The sequence below is a fragment of the Balaenoptera physalus genome (assembly GCF_965194825.1).
Source record: "Balaenoptera physalus genome assembly, chromosome: 3".
Lineage (NCBI taxonomy): Eukaryota > Metazoa > Chordata > Mammalia > Artiodactyla > Balaenopteridae > Balaenoptera > Balaenoptera physalus.
In genome coordinates this window covers 67,446,227-67,464,216 of record NC_138890.1, presented here as the reverse complement: position 1 = coordinate 67,464,216, position 17,990 = coordinate 67,446,227, and the positions used below count along the sequence as shown (strand labels likewise).

Here is a 17,990-nt window from a genome sequence, read left to right as displayed (position 1 = left end):
ATCTGAAAGCCTCACAGGGGATTTTGGAAGTGATGCAGCATAGTGAAACAAGCATAGCGATCATTTGTAGTCCCGTGCTTGTTCTGTGAAGCTCCTTCTGTTTGTGGTGACTCAAGGAGGGGAGAATTTCCCCATCTTGAGCCAGCTGGACAAGTGTCAACACTGCTGTCTTTGCAGGCTCTGGCACAGAGGAGGAGAAGCAGGGCCTGGACTAGGGCGAGCCCCCAGGGTTTGGGGCGCTAGACCCAGGTTAACACACATGAAATGGGGTGGTCCTTCTCTTGAGCCAGTCAGCCAGGGTCCCCCTGTCCCCGCACAGCCATCCTCAGACCTGGCACAGCACCCTATCCAAACTGTGCACAAACACCTGCTTGTTGAACCGATCGGAGGCTCACCTCTCACCCACATCACGTCATAGAACAAAGCCCGGGCTTTGCACGTCACACTCAAGTGGGCACACCCTCATGGTCAGATGCAGTCTTTCTCCTACTTGCTGCTTTTTATTTTTATTGCATTTTTTAAAGATTTTTTTTATTTTAAAGGCTTTATTGACTTTGTTACAATATTGCTTCTGTTTTTATGTTTTGGTTTTTTGGCCACGAGGCATGTGGGATCTTAGCTCCCCAAACAGGGATCAAACCTGCACCCCCTGCATTGGAAGGCGAAGTCTTAACCACTGGACCGCCAGGGAAGTCCCTGTATTTTTAAATATTAGTTTTTAAAAAATTATTTCTATGTTCACTGGATTTCTTGGCATTAAAATAAAGATTTCTTAAACAAGATACAAAAAGCACTAGTCATAGATGAAAAGATAGAGAAATTGAACTTTCATGGTCTTTTGTTCATCAAAAGATACCATTAAAAGGATGAAAAGGTAAGCCACAGACTGATACTTTCAGTGACATACCCGAGAGAGGACTTGTATCCAGAGCATATGAGGAACTCCTATAGGTCAATAAGAAAAAGACAGGCAAAATCAGCAAAAGTCTTGAACAAGAACATCTTTAAAGTGGATATCTAAATAGCCAGTAAGCAAATTAAAACTTATAACACTATATATCCACCCCAAAGGACCAAGACCTAAAAGATTGAGAAACTAAATGTTGGCAAATCCTCATATATTGCTGGTAGGAGTGTAAATTTGAGTGTTTGGAAATTTGGAAAACTGTTTAGCAGTATCTACTAAAGCTGAGATTATACCCATTCCATAAATTACCAATTCCACTCCTAAGTATATACTCAAGAGGACTGAGTGCGTATATCCACCAATGCTTGTAGTGTTCTTATTCATTGTAGACCCAACTGGAAACAGCCCAAATGCCCAACAACAGAATGGATAAATAAATTGTGTCATATCCATACAATGGAATACACCACAGCAATTTAAAAAAGAACAAACTATGTTGACATATAGCAACACAGATGAATCTCAGACGTGTTGAGTAAAAGAAGCTGGACACCAAAAAAGTACATATTATATGAACCTGTTCTCCTGAAGGATAGGACCACACCTTTTATCTCTGAAACTCCAGAGCCCTGCCACATATAGCAGGCGCTCAATAGATGTTTGTTGACAGAGTGAGTGAAGTAAGACGTGGCCTTTACTCCTGAAGGTGTTTCTCAGAGTAATGTTTATGTGTGTGTTAGGGTGAAATCAGTCTGGGAGGCACTTAGCAAATGCTCACAGCTTGCTGTAAAACGAAGCAGAAAATACACAGTAAAAAAAGAAGCAGAAATGAATCCCTTTTACGTTAATGGGGATGGGGATGGCAAAAGGGCTGTGGGATTCAGAAAGAGGCATTCACAGGTGCTCAGGGGACAGGAGCACTTCCTGAGAGGGATAATATTGAGCTGAACTTTGAAAAGTGGTTGAAATGACAACAAGCAGGAAAGGCCTGAGAAGGGCAACCCAGGCTTAGGGAATGGCATAACCAGGTGGTTCTCAGGCTTTAGTGCGTGTCAGAATTATCTGGAGGACCTGTGAAAACACAAGCAGCAGCGCCCCACCCAGAGATTCTGGTTCAGTAGCTCTAGGGTGGGACCTGAGAATTTGCATTTCTAGCAAGTGTCAGGTGATGCCGATGCTGATGCTGCTGGTCTGGGAACCACACTTTGGGACCCACTGGTTTAAGTCAAAGCTGGCTGGTCCAGGCAATTGCATCTCACTTGAGCCACACTCTTAGGTAAGTGAAGTGCAAGATGGGAGGGGGGTGTGGGCAGGTGGAGTGGGCCATGGCCTGGAGGCCTTTGGCTGCTGTCTGAGAAGTTTAGACCTAATCCTATAGACTTAATTTAGGGCCACATGTTTAGACATGTGTAATATCTGGTTTCCAGGATGTCCCACTGTAGGGTCTAGGTACCCTCAGCCTGAGGCTTAAGGCTATACAGATGTGCAGGTGATAAATGCATACTGAGTTTGGCCTTGTAGAGACAAACCCTGCATACAGCACACCTGCAGAGGGCAACACAGTTTATACTCATGGACAAACAAGGATTGAAGAAAGGCATTATTTTAAATCTGCAACATCAGAATTATTTGTAGCCATGCAACATATACATGCTGTGGGGATGGCAGGTGGAAAAAGAACCCGCCCATCTGACCAGACAGAAGCAGCACTTTTACTTTCAATAAAGATATAATTGCTCTGAATTTTTCTTTCGCATGGCCCACAGCCCTCCAGATTCCCAAGGACAAGGATGTTACACCACAGACCCAGTCTATTTCTATCGCCAGGGAGACACAGAGAGCCAGGAGATTTTCCCCAAATGGTATTTCTTTGGCTAAGGAAGGGAGAGTTAGTCACCTGGGTGGGATTTGGGGAGGGAGGCACATGCGGTGAATGGCCAAATGAAGAGTCCCTGCCCTTCCCTGGGGCCATTCTTGTCAGGACACCAGACTAGCAGGACTTCCCTTTCTGGGATGACCCAGGCACGAAGAGCAGATGCCATCTGTCATCCTATACACTGGCTTCCAGTTATACCTCCAATAAGCTACACTTACTGAATACCAGCTCTCTTCGAAGTAATCTACTGGGTGTGGTCGATACGCAGATGAATCAGCCACAGACCTGCCCTCCAGAAACGTATAATTTAATAGGGAGAGGGAAGACAGAGGTCATTCTTGGTCATTAAAAACCCTCCTACCTGGTCCCTTGTTTACTCCCTCCGCATGCCTGGTTTAGGTCTAGCTCCTTCCTCTCCCTTACTCCCCATTGTTGGAGGCTGGGGGTCTCAGTCATTCAGTAGGATCCTGGGGTCACAGAGATGAGTAAATCAAGATGCTTGTGGTCTGATAAGGAACTCTTCCTGCCCCATAGCTGAAGATAGGCCAGCCCTGAACAGGTGCCCTACAGCTCCCACCCCTGCTGCTGGGTCCATGACCATCAGCTCTGGGCTGAGGAAACCTAAGTCCCCTTGCTGGCTGGGTTCCACACTGAAAGATGGTGCCTGGGGGCCCCACCTTTGCATCAGCCTGTCCCAGACCAGCCAAACCATAGGCCTCTGGGGGTTGCAGCTGTTGCACGCATGATGATCCACAGGAAGATGAGAGGGGGCTCAGGTGACTGCTGGTGCCCTGACAACTTTCCAACTCCCCGAGGACCTCATTCCTCAGTCAGGCTGAGTTCTGCCTGACTTTTCCCTCGGGGACATGGTAACTGGCTTGCTTCCTTCTCACCTCCACTCCTATTTGCAAGAGAGTCACCTAAAAGAGGGCAGGGGCCCAAAAATCAGAAGCAGGTTTAGATCTTGCTCTGCCACTCCCTGTCTGTTTAGGGCAAGGCACCTAACCTTTCTCCAACCTCAGTTTCCTCATCTGTAGAATGGGAATAAGGACCTTGCTTACTTCGTAGTGTTGTTCAGAGACCAGAGGATACAGACAAAATTCTTGTCCTTAAAGTGCCCTGAAGTCTAATGGGGTAGTTGGAAAAGCACACACACAGTGTGATGTGTACCACACCAGAGGCATGTTTGGGGTGCAGTAGTGAGCAGAATAAAGGCAAACAGTTCTAACAAGGGGAAACTGCAGACCTTCATGTCAGTGCCAGGGTCAGGGCATGGTGGAAGCAACTCTCCAGGGCTTTGGCCTCTAGTATTTCTTGAATACCCGACACTGTTAAGTATTTTACCCGTGTTTTATTTTTTGAATTCTTTCTCTGGAAGGTTGCCTATCTCCACTTCATTTAGTTGTTTTTCTGGGGTTTTTTTCTTGTTCCTTCATCTGGTATATAGCCCTCTGCCTTTTCATCTTCTCTATCTTTCTGTAACTGTGGTTTTTGGTCCGCAGGCTGCAGGATTGTAGTTTTTCTTGCTTCTGCTCTCTGCCCTCTGGTGGTTGAGGCTATCTAAGAGGCTTGATGGGAGGCTCTGGTGGTGGGTAGAGCTGACTCCCGTGTTTTATTTTTTAATTCACAACAAGCCTGTGAGAAGGTATTATCATTCCCATTTTACAGATAAGCAAACTGAGGCTCAGAAAGGCTCATGCATTGACCTGGCATAGTATTTATTGAGCACCTACTATGTGCTAAATGTTGCAGATAAAAAAGGTATGCAAGTCCCTCCCTCATGGAGCTTGCATTCCACAGGTAAAGTCACTTGCCCAAGGTGAAGCTGGAATGTGCCAGAGCTAGGATTCAAACCCAGGTCTAGTGACCTCCTGGGCTTGTGCTTTTCCCACTCACTCCAGAACTCACTGTCCTGAGGACATTCTTCACGTGGGGTGGGGCATAAACTGTTCCTGCCAGCCCCTCTGGGGAATTCAAGGATTCAGCAACAAGGCTGGATCAGGGATAAGAGAGGAGCTGCTATTTCTGTAGAACCCTCTATTTCACAATCACTCCCCAGCAGCCCTGCCCCAAAGAAAGATTGACTGCCTAACCACTCAGATGTTTACCCCAGGGAGGGATGGAGGGAGGAGCTTCCCCAAGGGGATTTCAAGAGAGGATAGGGGTAGCTGTCTGTGCTCAGGTCAGAGTGACACCCTCTTCCTGGCTCAGGTGGGGAATCCCTTTGAATTTCACTTGGCTTGTGGGAGGGTCTATTGTTTTCCTACTCCTCAGGCCCTCCAGGGAGCAAAACTCAGGACTGGGGTATGTCAGAGGATTAAATCAGACTCTGGCATCTGAGTGAACTCTGTGCCCCTTGGGTTCATGGGTCAGCTCTGCCCTCAGCCTCAGGCTGCCTCTAGATGCCGTGAGACCTGTGGCACTCCCACTGGGCAGTGACATTTTCTTTTAACCCAAGGAAGCAATCAGAGATTTGCAAGCCTCCCCCACTAAAGAAAAAAGATACATATAGGATTATTCATTATAGTATTTACTCACAATAGCAGTCACTTGGAAACAATCTAAATGGCCAATGTTTGGGAATTAAATAAAATATGGTAAAAGTATGCCTTCAGTAAAATACTATGTAGCCATTAAAAATCATCATGTAGAAGAAAATTATATGATGAGTGCTTATAATAGATTTAGTCAGAATTCATGACTAAAACAATGTACACAAAACAGAATGCACAACATGATCCCATCTTTTAAACATTCGTCTATATGTGCATAGAAAAATGTCTAGAAAGATGCACACCAAATGTGAACAGTAGCTGTCTCCGGGTAGTGGAATTATAAGTAACTTCTGTTTTCAATATTTTCCAAATCTTTCAGTGAAAAATTCATGTATTTTCTAATCATGGAGAAAATCCCCACAATATATATTAGAGAGAGAAGAGAATATCTCTTTTTGGGCCTATACTTAGCCGGCCCCAGGCCCTATCCTACCTTGAGAGATTTGCAAGCTCAAGAGCAGTGTGGGATAGGGGACAGCTTGAGGGGAATTAGCTGGGCACCATTCTCCAGGTCTCATCTGAAATGTCATCTCCCAGAGAGGCCATCTGACCACACACCCTGGCTGAAGGAGGCCCCTCCCACGTTCTCTCTCCCTCTTTCACCCCATTTTATTGTCTTCATTGCACTTACCTACGTCTGCAGTGACCTGCCTGCTCATCTATTGCTCGGTGATTATTCCTCTTCTCCACCAGAAAGCAGACTCCATGAGAGCAGGAACCCAGCCTGTCTTGTTCCCTCTGACTTCCCATCAGGAGAAGAGACCCAAGTGAGATCTTGGTTTATATGAGGCCTGTTAGCAGCCCTCTGAAGTTGTGGGCATTGATCCTAAGGCTACTGGTGACCTTGAGAAAAAGGGAATAACGTCTTGGGAGTCTAGAGACAAGCTGATTACTATCTCCTGGGGCCAGAACTGGTTGAAGCTCAGCAACATCGAGAACCTGGTCCAGCTTGGTAGCAACAGCTGCCAGATGGTTACATGTGTTGTGGAAGTGCCAACTTTGTGCTTCACAGTTTATAAATGAGAGAAGTGAAGCTAGAAGCAGTTTATCTGATCATCCCCTTCCCCTTTGCTTCCGGAGCTCCTACGGCTGCCAGCCCACTCTGTCCTCTAGCTCACGACTCGAGCTCCTCTCTTTTGAACCTGTTCCAGTCGGGTTCTCATCCCAGCCATTCTGCTGAATCTGCCCTTGACCAAGATCACCTATGACTCCAAGACAGTAAATCCAGTTATTAACTCTCTGTCCTCATATGACTTGACCTATCACAGTGAACTGCTCCATCTCCTTGAAACCCTTTCTCCTGGTTTCCTTCCTATTGTACTTGCTACTCCTTCTTAGTCTCCTTTGCTGAGCAATTGAATGGGGCTCAGTCCTCATGGACTGAGGGCAGCTTCTCTATTGACAGTCCCCCCCTTGGTGATCTCCTCTAATATCATGGCTTTATAAGAGCTACATGCTGAGCACTCGCAAATCTTCATTTCCAGCCTGAACCTCTCCCCTGCCCTCCAGACTCATATATCCACCTGCCTACAGGCCTCTCCACTTGAGTGTCTAAAAGTCATCTCATACTTAATATGTCCAAAACTGAGTTCCTTATCTCCCCGCCAAACATGCTCCATCGTCAGGCTTCTGCATTCAAATAATGGCTATTCCATCCTCCCATTTGCTCAGGCCAAAAATCTGAGTCCTCTTTGACTCCTTTATTTCATATCTCACTTCCAAGTCCATGAGCAAATCCTGCTGGCTCCACTTTCTAGAATCTGCCTAGATCTCAACAGCACCCCTGCAATCTCTCCAGTCCAAGCCACCATTGTCTCTTGCCAGGATTTCTGCAGTACCCTCCCAACTGGTTTGGCCTATGCTCCCCAGTTTACTCTCAACACAACATCCAGAGTGACCTTATTAAAGTGGGAGTCATGTCATGTCACTTCTCTGTGTAAAACTTTCTAGTGGCTCCCATTTTGAGTAAAGCTCCAGTTCAATCCATGATGAATTTTAATGCCCTGCACACTCTGGAGCCTCTCACTACCTCTAGGATCCCCTCTCTTCCCCTTCACTCATTCTACTCTGGTCACACTCCCCTCCTCTCTGATCTTTACCGTGTCAGGCAGGCTCTCACCTTCAGGCCTTTGCACATGCTGTTGACTCCACCTGGGAAGCTTCTTCCCCACTAATTCTCAGGTGCATGTCCTCATTTCTTTCAGGTCTTTGTTCATAAGTCATCTTCTCAGATGTCTGGGCTTCCCTGGCCACATTATTTACAGTTTCAGTACTCCTTCCCACCTTCTGCTCCAACATTTCCTTCTACCATCTTTTGCTTTATTTTTCCTCCAGAACAGTTAACTCTTCTGACTACTATTTAATTAATTAATTTATCTGGTTGGTTGGTTGATTGGTGGGTTGTTGGTCTCCCCCAATAGACATCAAGTTCCACAAGGGCAGGTTTTTTGTCTGTTTTGTCTACTACTTTATCCCCAGAGCCCAAGGATGGTACTCAGTAAATATTTGATGGATGGATATATGAATAAAAATGTATGACAGGGACTTCCCTGGTGGTCCAGTGGTTAAGACTCTGCGCTTCCACTGTAGGGGGCACAGGTTTGACCCCTGGTCGGGGAATTAAGATCCCACAAGCTGCATGGTGTGGCCAAAAAAAAAAAATGTATGACAGAACCACTTACTGTTTATACAAGGCCTTGAGACAAGGGGAAAGAGCATTGGGTTTCTGCCAGCATAGGAGCATTAACAAGCCAAGTGAGAAGGAACTGCCCCAAGCGGGAGAAGGCCCCTGTGTGGACGTCAGGGGCCTGTTTCTGCCTTGGCCAGCATGCAGCCAACTCACACCTCAGTGGCTTGTGAAGAACTTGCCACTGGTAAGCACTCATCACTCAGCTTGCATTCAGGTTACTTTGCCCCAAGGCTCCCCCTCAGTGCTCTGCCGCAATCCAATCGCTTACTTTCCTTTTTCCCTCCAGGTGCCAGAGTTAGCAGCCTATTGAAGGAAAACAACATCAAGGTAAAAGAACAATAAGACTGTGTCTAGTTTAGAACTGCCCCCCCTAAGAGGCCTTGAAAGGTATTCAAGGAAGACCCAGAGTGCTGAATGTGTTGGCAACTGGCAGCCGAATAAAGTGAAGGTCCGGGAACTCGCATTAGAGTGTGAGTTCTCGGTTAGAGTGTGAGTGCTGGGGACAGTGAGGTACAGCTCAGTATCGAGGAGGGGATCATCAGAGGTGGCTGTCAGGTCTTCAGACCCAGGAAGACAGTGCTTCCCTTGGGAAAACCTGGCGACCTCCCCCATGCCAGTCAGTTGTGGGCCCACAGCCTGGCCCTCCTCCTCTGCTTTCCTCCCTCCAGGCCTCTCCCCTTCCTTGCTGTCTCTGGAGGTTCTGCCCTGCCTGCTGAAATCAGAGCAGGCCTTGGCAGAGTGTTTGGGCTTTTTTTTTTTTTAAGCAAGGTTGGTTTGGTTCTAAATCTAGAGGAATACACTAGGATGCTTCCTGCATAGGGGGGGGGGTCTCTGTTTCTGTGTTAAATCACAGTCCAAATTTTAAAAAGTGAAAATACTCAGTAAATAATGGGTGTGGGGGAACATTCAATGATGTGTACTGCTGATGTGATTGGAAAAGCGGCAGCTTTTAAAAATGTGTCTAGCCTTTGTCTAAGCAATTCCACCTTCTGGAGTTTATGCTACGAAAATAACCACATTTTTGCAGAGATGTATGAACAAAGATATTTATAACTGCATTGTTTATAATAGAAAAAAAAGGAAACATTAGAAAGCCCTGCAAAAAGGAATTGGTTGTTTAAACTCTAGCATATCCACACACAGGCATGTCATGCAGCAGGATGATCTACGTGTATATTTATTGACAAGAAAGATGTTTGCATATATTGCTAAGTTAGAAAGAAAGAAGGAAGGAAGGGAGGGAGGAAGGGAGGAAGGGAGGAAAGAAAGAAAGAGAAAGAGAGAAAGAAAAAGAGAGAGAGGGAGGGAGGGAGAGAGGGAGGGAGGGAGGGAGGAAGGAAAGAAGGAAGGAAGGAAGGAAGGAAGGAAGGAAGGAAGGAAAGAAGGAAGGAAGGAAGGAAGGAAGGAAGGAAGGAAGGAAGGAAGAGTATGGTCAGGCCACTCAGGATGGCTATTCTCTTGTTCTCTGTACATCCCCTGCTCAATCAGTGCCTGCTTCACCTACACCTACCCTACTCACACGACTGACCTTCCTACATACTTGCCCCGGGCCTCAGCTAGAGATCGTTCTTATCGAAGAGGTGGTGAGGAGCGTGCCCCTCTGCTAGTTTCCCTGGTAACCTGACGTCAGTTCCCCCTATAACTGGCAATCCCCCCTTCCCTCTGGGAGCGAAGACTGCTGCCTTGTCCTGTCCACCGTCACACGGTGGGGTGTCGCTCCAGGACCTTGCTTCACGCATGTAAGATCCCCCTATCCATTAAATCATTGATGTCTCTGTCGCTGACTCCAGGCTCTTTATTCGGTCTTGAAGCTGGGCAAGTGCAGGCCTTGTAGGCCTGTGAGGTGCAGCCCAACAGAAAGAAAAAGAAAAATGGAAAAATATTAAAGAAACACGCAAGGAAAGTAGCTTTGTACTCAGCCTGGAGGGTTGAAATCCAGATCTGTCTCTTAACCAACATGAGGACACAGGCAAGTGATATGATCTCCCTAGCCTCTGCTTCCTGCCTGTAAAATGGGCATAATAATGCCTGCCTCACACAGTTGTGAGGATTTGGTGGGATTAACACCTCTAAAGGCCCAGCTCAGGGTCTGGCAGGTGGTGAGTGCTCAGCAGTGGGTACCCAGATGAGATGTGGACCAGTAGTATTTTTACTGGGTACCTGTGAGGAAGCCTGGAAACATTCTGGAAATTCATAGACAAATATTGGTTTTATTTGGCTGACTGGAATTATGGGTGATTTTCAATATTTTAAAATTTTTCTACAAGGAATACGTATTACTTATGTTGACTGAAAAAAAATGCACAGCCTAAAAATTGAGAATTACGTTTTATTCGGTGGACCTTCTGAGAACTTCAAGCCCGAGAGGCAGCCTCTCAGATAGCTCTGAGGGACTGTTTCAAAGAGGGTAAGGTAAGGGAGGAGCCAGGATATAAAGGAAGGAGTTTTGCAACAAAGACCACGTAGTCGGAACATCAAAAGATTACTGTTAATTAAAGAAAACCAGACATCTCGAGTTAATGAATTTAGTGCTTTTCTGTGTATGGGAAGATGCAAGAGTCTGGGCTCATTGAAATCATTCCCTTGATATGCACCTTAGCTATCTAAGGCCAGTATTCTTTCTTTCCCTTCCTGAGTTCACTCTCGCTGACTGTTGGGGGCCTTGTTAGTGGCTGATGGCTTGATGGCCGCAGCATCCTTTGCTTGCTGATATGGCAGGAGGCATTTTTCATCCACACTTAAATAATGATGATGTAGTTTTTAAAAAGGAAGTAACAATTGAAAAGGTTAAAAAAAAAATATTGCAGGCAAGCCAACTGAGCAGCCCCCAGGGCAAAGATCCTGAGGACTGAGGTAGGGGTGGGAGGGTGTGGAGAGGGGGAATAGGCAGTGGGTGAAGGAAAAGGATGATTAGGCCTGAGGGCTGGTGCCCAAAGAGATGCACCTCAGAGGTCAGGCTCAAGGCCTCCCAAACATGTTCCCCACTTTGGCCCCTCCTGGGGGAGCCTCTGGTAGGAGATACGGTGACCCGTCAGATGACCATGAGTGTGTGCAGCCACTTTTGACTGATGAGAGAGCCTGACTCCGGCATCTCCAGGGAGCGGCCCTGTGGCCCTCTTAGAACTGCTTTTGCTGCGTCCCATAGGTTTTGGGTCATTGTGTTTTCATTGTCATTTGTTTCTATGTACTTTTTTATTTCTTCTTTGATTTTTTCAGTGACCTCTTGGTCATTTAGTAGCGTACTGTTTAGCCTCCATGTATTTGTGTTTTTTACAGTTTTTTTCCTGGAATTGATTTCCAATCTCATAGCATTGTGGTCAGAAAAGATGCTTGATATGATTTCAGTTTTCTTAAATTTTCTGAGGCTTGATTTGTGACCCAAGATGTGATCTATCCTGGAGAATGTTCCATGTGCACTTGAGAAGAAAGTGTATTCTGCCACTTTTGGGTGGAATGTTCTATAAATATCAATTAAATCTATCTGGTCTATTGTGTCATTTAAAGCTTGTGTTTCCTTATTTATTTTCTGTTTGCATGTTATGACCATTGGTGTAAGTGGGGTATTAAACTCTCCTACTATTATTATGTCACTGTCGATTTCCCCTTTCATGGTTGTTAGCATTTGCCTTATGTATTGAGGTGCTCCTATGTTGGGTGCATAAATATTTATAATTTTTATATCTTCTTCTTGGATTGATCCCTTGATCATTATGTAGTGTCCTTCCTTATCCCTTGTAACAGTCTTTATTTTAAAATCTATTTTAACTGATATGAGTATTGCTACTCCAGCTTTCTTTTGATTTCCATTTGCATGGGGTATCTTTTTCCATCCTTTCACTTTCAGCCTGTAGGTGTCCCTTGGTCTGAAGTGGGTCTCTTGTAGACAACATATATATGGGTCTTGTTTTTGTATCCATTCAGCCAGTCTGTGTCTTTTGGTTGGGGCATTTAATCCACTTATATTCAAGGTTATTATCGATATGTATGTTCCTATTACCATTTTCTTAATTGTTTTGGGTTTGTTTTTGTGGGTCTTTTTCTTTCTTTCTTTCTCTTGTGTTTCCCGCCTAGAGAAGTTTCTTTAGCATTTGTTGTAAAGCTGGTTTGGTGGTGCTGAATTCTCTTAGCTTTTGCTTGTCTGAAAAGCTTTTGATTTCTCTGTTGAATCTGAGTGAGATCTTTACCAGGTAGAGTCATCTTGGTTGTAGGTTTTCCTCTTTCATCACTTTAAGTATATCCTGCCACTCCCTTCTGGCCTGCAGAGTTTCTGCTGAAAAATCAGCTGATAACGTTATGGGGATTCCTTTGTATGTTATTTTTTGTTTTTTCCTTGCTGCTTTTAATATTTTTTCTTTGAATTTAATTTTTGTTAGTTTGATTAATATGTGTCTTGGTGTGTTTCTCCTAGGGTTTATCCTGTATGGGACTCTCTGTGCTTCCTGGACTTGGGTGGCTATTTCCTTTCCCATGTTAGGGAAGTTTTCCACTATAATCTCTTCAAATATTTTCTCAGATCCTTTCTTTTTCTCTTCTTCTGGGACCCCTATAATTTGAATATTCGTGCATTTAGTGTCGTCCCAGAGGTCTCTGAGATTTTCAATTCTTTTCATTCTTTATTCTGCTCCTTGGCAGTTATTTCCACCATTTTGTGTTCCAGCTCACTTATTCGTTATTCTGCCTCAGTCATTCTGTTATTGATTCCTTCTAGTGTATTTTTCATTTCAGTTACTGTGTTGTTCATCTCTGTTTGTTTCTTCTTTAGTTCGTCTAGATCTTTATTAAACATTTCTTGTATTTTCTCAATCCGTGCCTCCATTCTATTTCTGAGATTCTGGATCATCTTTACTATCATTACTCTAAATTCTTTTTCAGAGTAATAGGTAGATTGCCTATTTCCTCTTCATTTATTTGGTCTTGTAGGTTTTTACCTTGCCCCTTCATCTGTGACATATATTTTTGCTTTCTCTTTTTTTTTTTTTTTTTTTTGATGGGTGGGATTGTGTTCCTGTCTTACTGGTTGTTTGGCCTGAGGCTTCCAACACTGGAGTTTGCAGGCTGTTGGGCAGAGCTGGGCCTTGGTGCTGAGATGAGGACCTCCAGGAGACCTCACTCTGATGAACATTCCCTGGGGTCTGAGGTTCTCTGTTAGTCCAGTGGTTTGGACTTGGAGCTCCCACCACAGGAGCTTCGACCCAACCCCCGGCTTGACTCCCGGCACATGAACCAAGATCCCGCAAGCCACGCGGGGTGGCAAAAAATAAAAGGAGAACAATAACAAAGAGTAAAAAATAAAATTAGACTAGGAAACAGATATGTTAGAAAGAATATAAAAATAAAAGTATAGGTTAAGCAACAACTGGGAGGTAAATCAGAACCACAATAGTAAAAAAGAGTAGAAGAAAAAAAAAAAAGGTGGAAAAGGCCTTGGCTGTGGAGGATGGGGCCTAAGCAGAGGCGGGGTTTGAGTGGTGGGCAGGGTCTATGCTTAGGACCCACAGGGCTGGTAAAGGCTTGGGGTGGGACTTAGGCTCAGTGGAACAGAAGGGGCCCAGGCAGTGCCTCTGGTCTCAGAGGGCGAGGTACCCCACCTTCCTTGCCTTTATCTTCCAATCCTTCTATTGATTTTTTAAAATTTTGGCTTTTATATTTTTGGCTTGTATATTTTTAATACAGAAGTACTCATTCTTGTTTCTGATTTTTCCTTTTTCATAATATTACAGTCATGTTTTATGGATATACTATCTCCTGCTTATCTCTCCGAAGGTATTACTTACTTTTCATGTGTCTATTAGTTTTGTTTTAATAGTCTTGTATTCTCTAAATTGTCTTTTTTTCCACCTGGCTTCTTTTGGTTTCTCTCTCTCCTTCCTGTTGGAAGCTTTCCTCAGACATCAAAAATATCTATTGATATTTATGAATGAAACAATGAAAAGCTGAATTAAACTGTATTTGGGGAAAACTTATCAACTGGGGCCTCACTATAGGAAGCAAGCCAATCTTTTCATTAACAAGCCTCTGAATGTCAGACTCTTTTCTCTAGAGTTGGCTTTCTCAACTTTTGCATGTTGACATTTGGAGCCAAATAATTCTTTGTTGTCAGAAGCTCTTGTGCATTGTAGAATGTTTAGCAGTATCACTGAACTCTGCCCACCAGGTGCCAATAGTAACCCCCCTCCCAGAGTTGTGATAACAAAAAATGTCAATAAACGTTGCCAAATGTCTCCTGGGGGGCAAAATCACCTTGTTGAAAACCATTGCTCTAGAGCCACGTGGCTTCTCAAGAGAAGCATTCTAACTCCCTGTTCCAGTTATTACTGTTACTGCATAACAAACCACCCCAATACTTAGTAGCATAAACAACAACCATTTTGTTGTGCTTCAAGTCAGGAATTGGGAAAAGGCACGGCTCTTCTCTGCTCCACAGTGTCTGGGGCCTAGGCTGAGATGGCTGGAAGTTGGAACCAGCTGGGGCTGAAGGATCCGCTTCCAAGTTGGTTCTTCACTTGGCAGGGATAGTTGGAAGAGGGGGTGCAGCTGGGACTGGAGACCAGAGAGACTATACATGGCCTCTCTAGGACAACAGTCTGGTAGTTAGACCTCTTGTGTGGTAGCTCAGGACTCCAGTGTGAATATTCCAGCCAGCAATATGGAAGCTGCATGGCCTTTTATGGCCTGGCTTTTGATGTCACATAGCATCACTTCCACTGTAGTCACAAGCCCGCCCAGATTCAGGGAAGGAGACAGAGACCTACCTCTCAATGGAAGAAGTGTCAAAAAAAATTGCAGCCATGTTTTAAACTCACTGTACTCTGGTACAGGGTGGTATGTGCCTGCGGCAGGGTGGGGTATGCAGAGGGGGGACATTGAGTCCCACTGTTCAGTCTTCAGACTTTGCCCTCATCCCTCTGTTTTCATCCTTGTGGTCATCTGCCTTCTCTCCTGCCAGGGTCTCTCCTGTTTAGTGCCTTCAGTCTCCTGGTGTGTGGGACAGAGTATGGGGTGGGATCTGGGAGGATTCCAAACATTTGCCCTGGTTCCTTACCCCACCCACTCTGTACCTGACCCCCACCGTCATAATACCTGGTCTCCCCAAGGTCTTAGCTCCCCCAGGGTTCTGAGGGGGAAGTGGCTTGCCTACTGTCAGTATACCCCTCTGCGAGCCAATCTCTCGTCCACCGATGTCTCTTTGCCATTCTGTTTGTTCTTGAGGATTTATACCATTTTACTTTTTGACTGGCATTTTAGTAGCACTTCAGGAGAGAAAGGAGATTGAGATGTGTGAATAACCTGACATGTTTAACCCAAAGTTTGTTACACTTCTTTTGGATGGATTTATGGTGTCTCTAAATTGTGTCATAATCTTCTCCCCTGTTGAAGCTCTGTCAAGTAGTACAGTGACCACATTTAATGTTTTGCTGATAATTTAGAATCATCTTTATGAACATACATGTTTACCTTGGAATTATTACACTGAGTAGAGCTATCTGTCCCCCTTCATGTTGGAGACTCAGATCACTGTGCTAAACTTCCTTAAACCTTTTTCCATGGTCATCTCTGTCTCTGACTACCTCTTGTCCCATTTATTTGTGGCGAGGGTGCCACATTACAGCACATTAACGTCTAATTTACTCCTTTTAAATGGCTACTAAACTAGATGACCATGCCGGGTGTCCCCCCACCAGCCTGCCCCTACCCATTTTCTACCCTTTCCCACACTCCCAGTATTTGCCCTTTGTGGATTGCATCAACCAGGCGCCATGCCCTCATGCTGCCAGTTGGATTTGGCCAATTGAAGACCCTGCAGGAGATAAGAGAGTGATTTTGGGGTGCATTAGGGTACTTTATCCGTAACCCCCTCACCAGCTCCCTCCCTCGCCAAGCCTCAGGTCAGGTTTGTGTTCTTCTCCCTAAAACCACCACTCTTCCCAGCAACCCTCTCCTGCAGCTCTCTCAGGGTCCTAGTAACATTCCCACCTCTTCCTTCCTCCAGGCAGTGGTAATTACTCCACACTGTTGCTGGCTCCAGGGTGCTTCTCCTTCCCTTATTGGTTTCCTTAATGCTGCTCACCCCCTTGGAAACTGTCCTTCCTTAAGCTCTCCTTGTTACCTGTGCAATGTGCATCTGTTTCTTACTGGGACTCTGCCCATACAGAAACTTCTGATTTACATCTGAAACAAGAATGGTCCCTGCGTGAGCCCTGAGAGATCCTCCTCGGAATGCTGTGTGTGAGCTCTGTGACATCTCTGGGCTACTGGGGCTTTTGAAAATTCACTTCCTAGTTGTTAACTAGAATACATGGTAGAGGGTACTGGATTACTGACGTCCCCATATGGGGAAATGTTACTTACTGGAATGTTTTGAGAAGGAAAATATACATGTAAATAGAAGGAAACCTGGAGAGGGAATTTGTAATGATTTTCAGAAATTATATGACAGGCTGGAAAATATCAACAGTTTCAGAAAAGGATTAAATACCTTCCTGGATAACAGACCCTTGCTGGGTCTTACGGTAAAGTGGATGTTTGGGGGAGATCCAGGCCATGTCTGGATGGGATTCCCCAAATGTGACATTAGAGGTCCCTCAGTTAGGACCTGCTGGGCCTCTGTGCTTCCAGGTCAGTAGCTTCTCTGATAGTTTTGCTCTGGGGAGTGCCATGATGTGCTTGTCTGTCCACGGGGCTGAGGATAAACTGGAGACCAGTGAGGCCCACGGCCTTGTAGCAGCATCACATCTCACACCCCACAGCAGCCGAGCTGTCCGACGGCCACCTCTGAGATCAGCTTACACGACTCTCCTGCTGAAGCACACTCTGGATTCTCTCACTTCTTCACCCTACTACCCTGTCAGCCCTCCGTTCTGTTGAATTGGTGCACCCCTTTGAAGCACATGTACCTCTAGGGGAAAAGTAGAATCAAGATCTCTTCCTGGCCACCCATTTCCTGAAGCACAAAAAGGAAATGTATCATAAATGCTTCTTAAAGATGACAGGAAGGGGTAGTGCCACTCTGGGTGGCAAGGGTTGTCACTGTGGTAATTCACAGACTGGGAGGTGAGGCGGCACATGGGGGCTGAGGTCCCAGCCAGGGGCAGCACAGGCACAGGCCTCAGGGTCCAGCCTTCCTGACCCACTCCAGCAGGCTGTGGACCTTCAGCCCTCCTGGGCAAGAGGAAGAAGCCTGGGAGGCATTACCTCTATTTCACAGGGAGGAGCCCAAAGCCAGGGAAATCGAGAGCTGCAGCTTCGGTGAAGAGACACTCTTATACCCTGGCTTCCTTATTCATGATTCTTTTACCTTTAAGGATTTTTCTTTTTAATTTGAGGAGTGGGGACTGGGCAGTTGGAGATAGGTTTGTTTGTTTTTAGTGTGGCTACCCTCAAGTGATGTAGCCTTTTTCAGTTCAGCTTATTCTCTTTCAGCCCAGGCCACGCTGTGTCCTTTAGCCAAGTGAGCCCAACCAAGGCCCCCCAGCGTCCCGCCCAGCAGAGGTGCAAGAGGCCCATCCTGTTCATCCTTGCTCTGTAAATGCAATGCAGGAAGGCAGATATGCAGGAACATGGCCAGAGGAGCCAGCCCAGGGCTGGAAAGTGGAGGGCCCTGGAGGGCTGGCGGAGGCTTCTGAGGCCTCTCTGCACTGCTCCTCCAATGGCAAAATGTTCATGGTCCATGCACTTCAGGGAGGGTAGATGGGGCCCAAGTGGGCAGAACACCTGTTTAGTGTGTAAGTCCGTGTCCTGTCTTGTCCTTTCCAAGAATTCAGCCATTGCTAGGTTGGCTGCCACTAACCACATGGAGCGTAAGGAAAATTCTCAAACCAGGCACTTGAGCCAAGCCTGATGTGGTCCTCAGCAAGATGTTGCAAGTTCCTAATCTGGACCCAGAGGCCAGGGAGTTGGGGCATCATCTGGAGCCCAGAGTTGGCTGTTACCCACAAACATAGACACCCTGAGTGGGACCTACAC

The 17,990-nt window shown here is 45.7% G+C and overlaps 1 protein-coding gene across 7 annotated transcripts in view; it reads left to right on the top strand.

Annotated features, from left to right (window-relative positions):
* The window catches only part of LOC309657628 (uncharacterized protein), a 107,310-nt gene that overhangs the window by 28,251 nt on the left and 61,069 nt on the right, over positions 1–17,990 (top strand). For 3 of the 7 annotated variants that reach the window (XM_082455370.1, XM_082455371.1, XM_082455372.1), the window contains exon 3: positions 8,314–8,354. The exons of the other annotated variants lie outside the window; for them this stretch is intronic. In XM_082455370.1, the coding sequence (XP_082311496.1) occupies positions 8,314–8,337 (24 nt within the window). In that variant the 3' untranslated portion in view covers positions 8,338–8,354. The remainder of the gene's footprint in view (positions 1–8,313; positions 8,355–17,990) is intronic. 7 annotated transcript variants of the gene reach the window in all.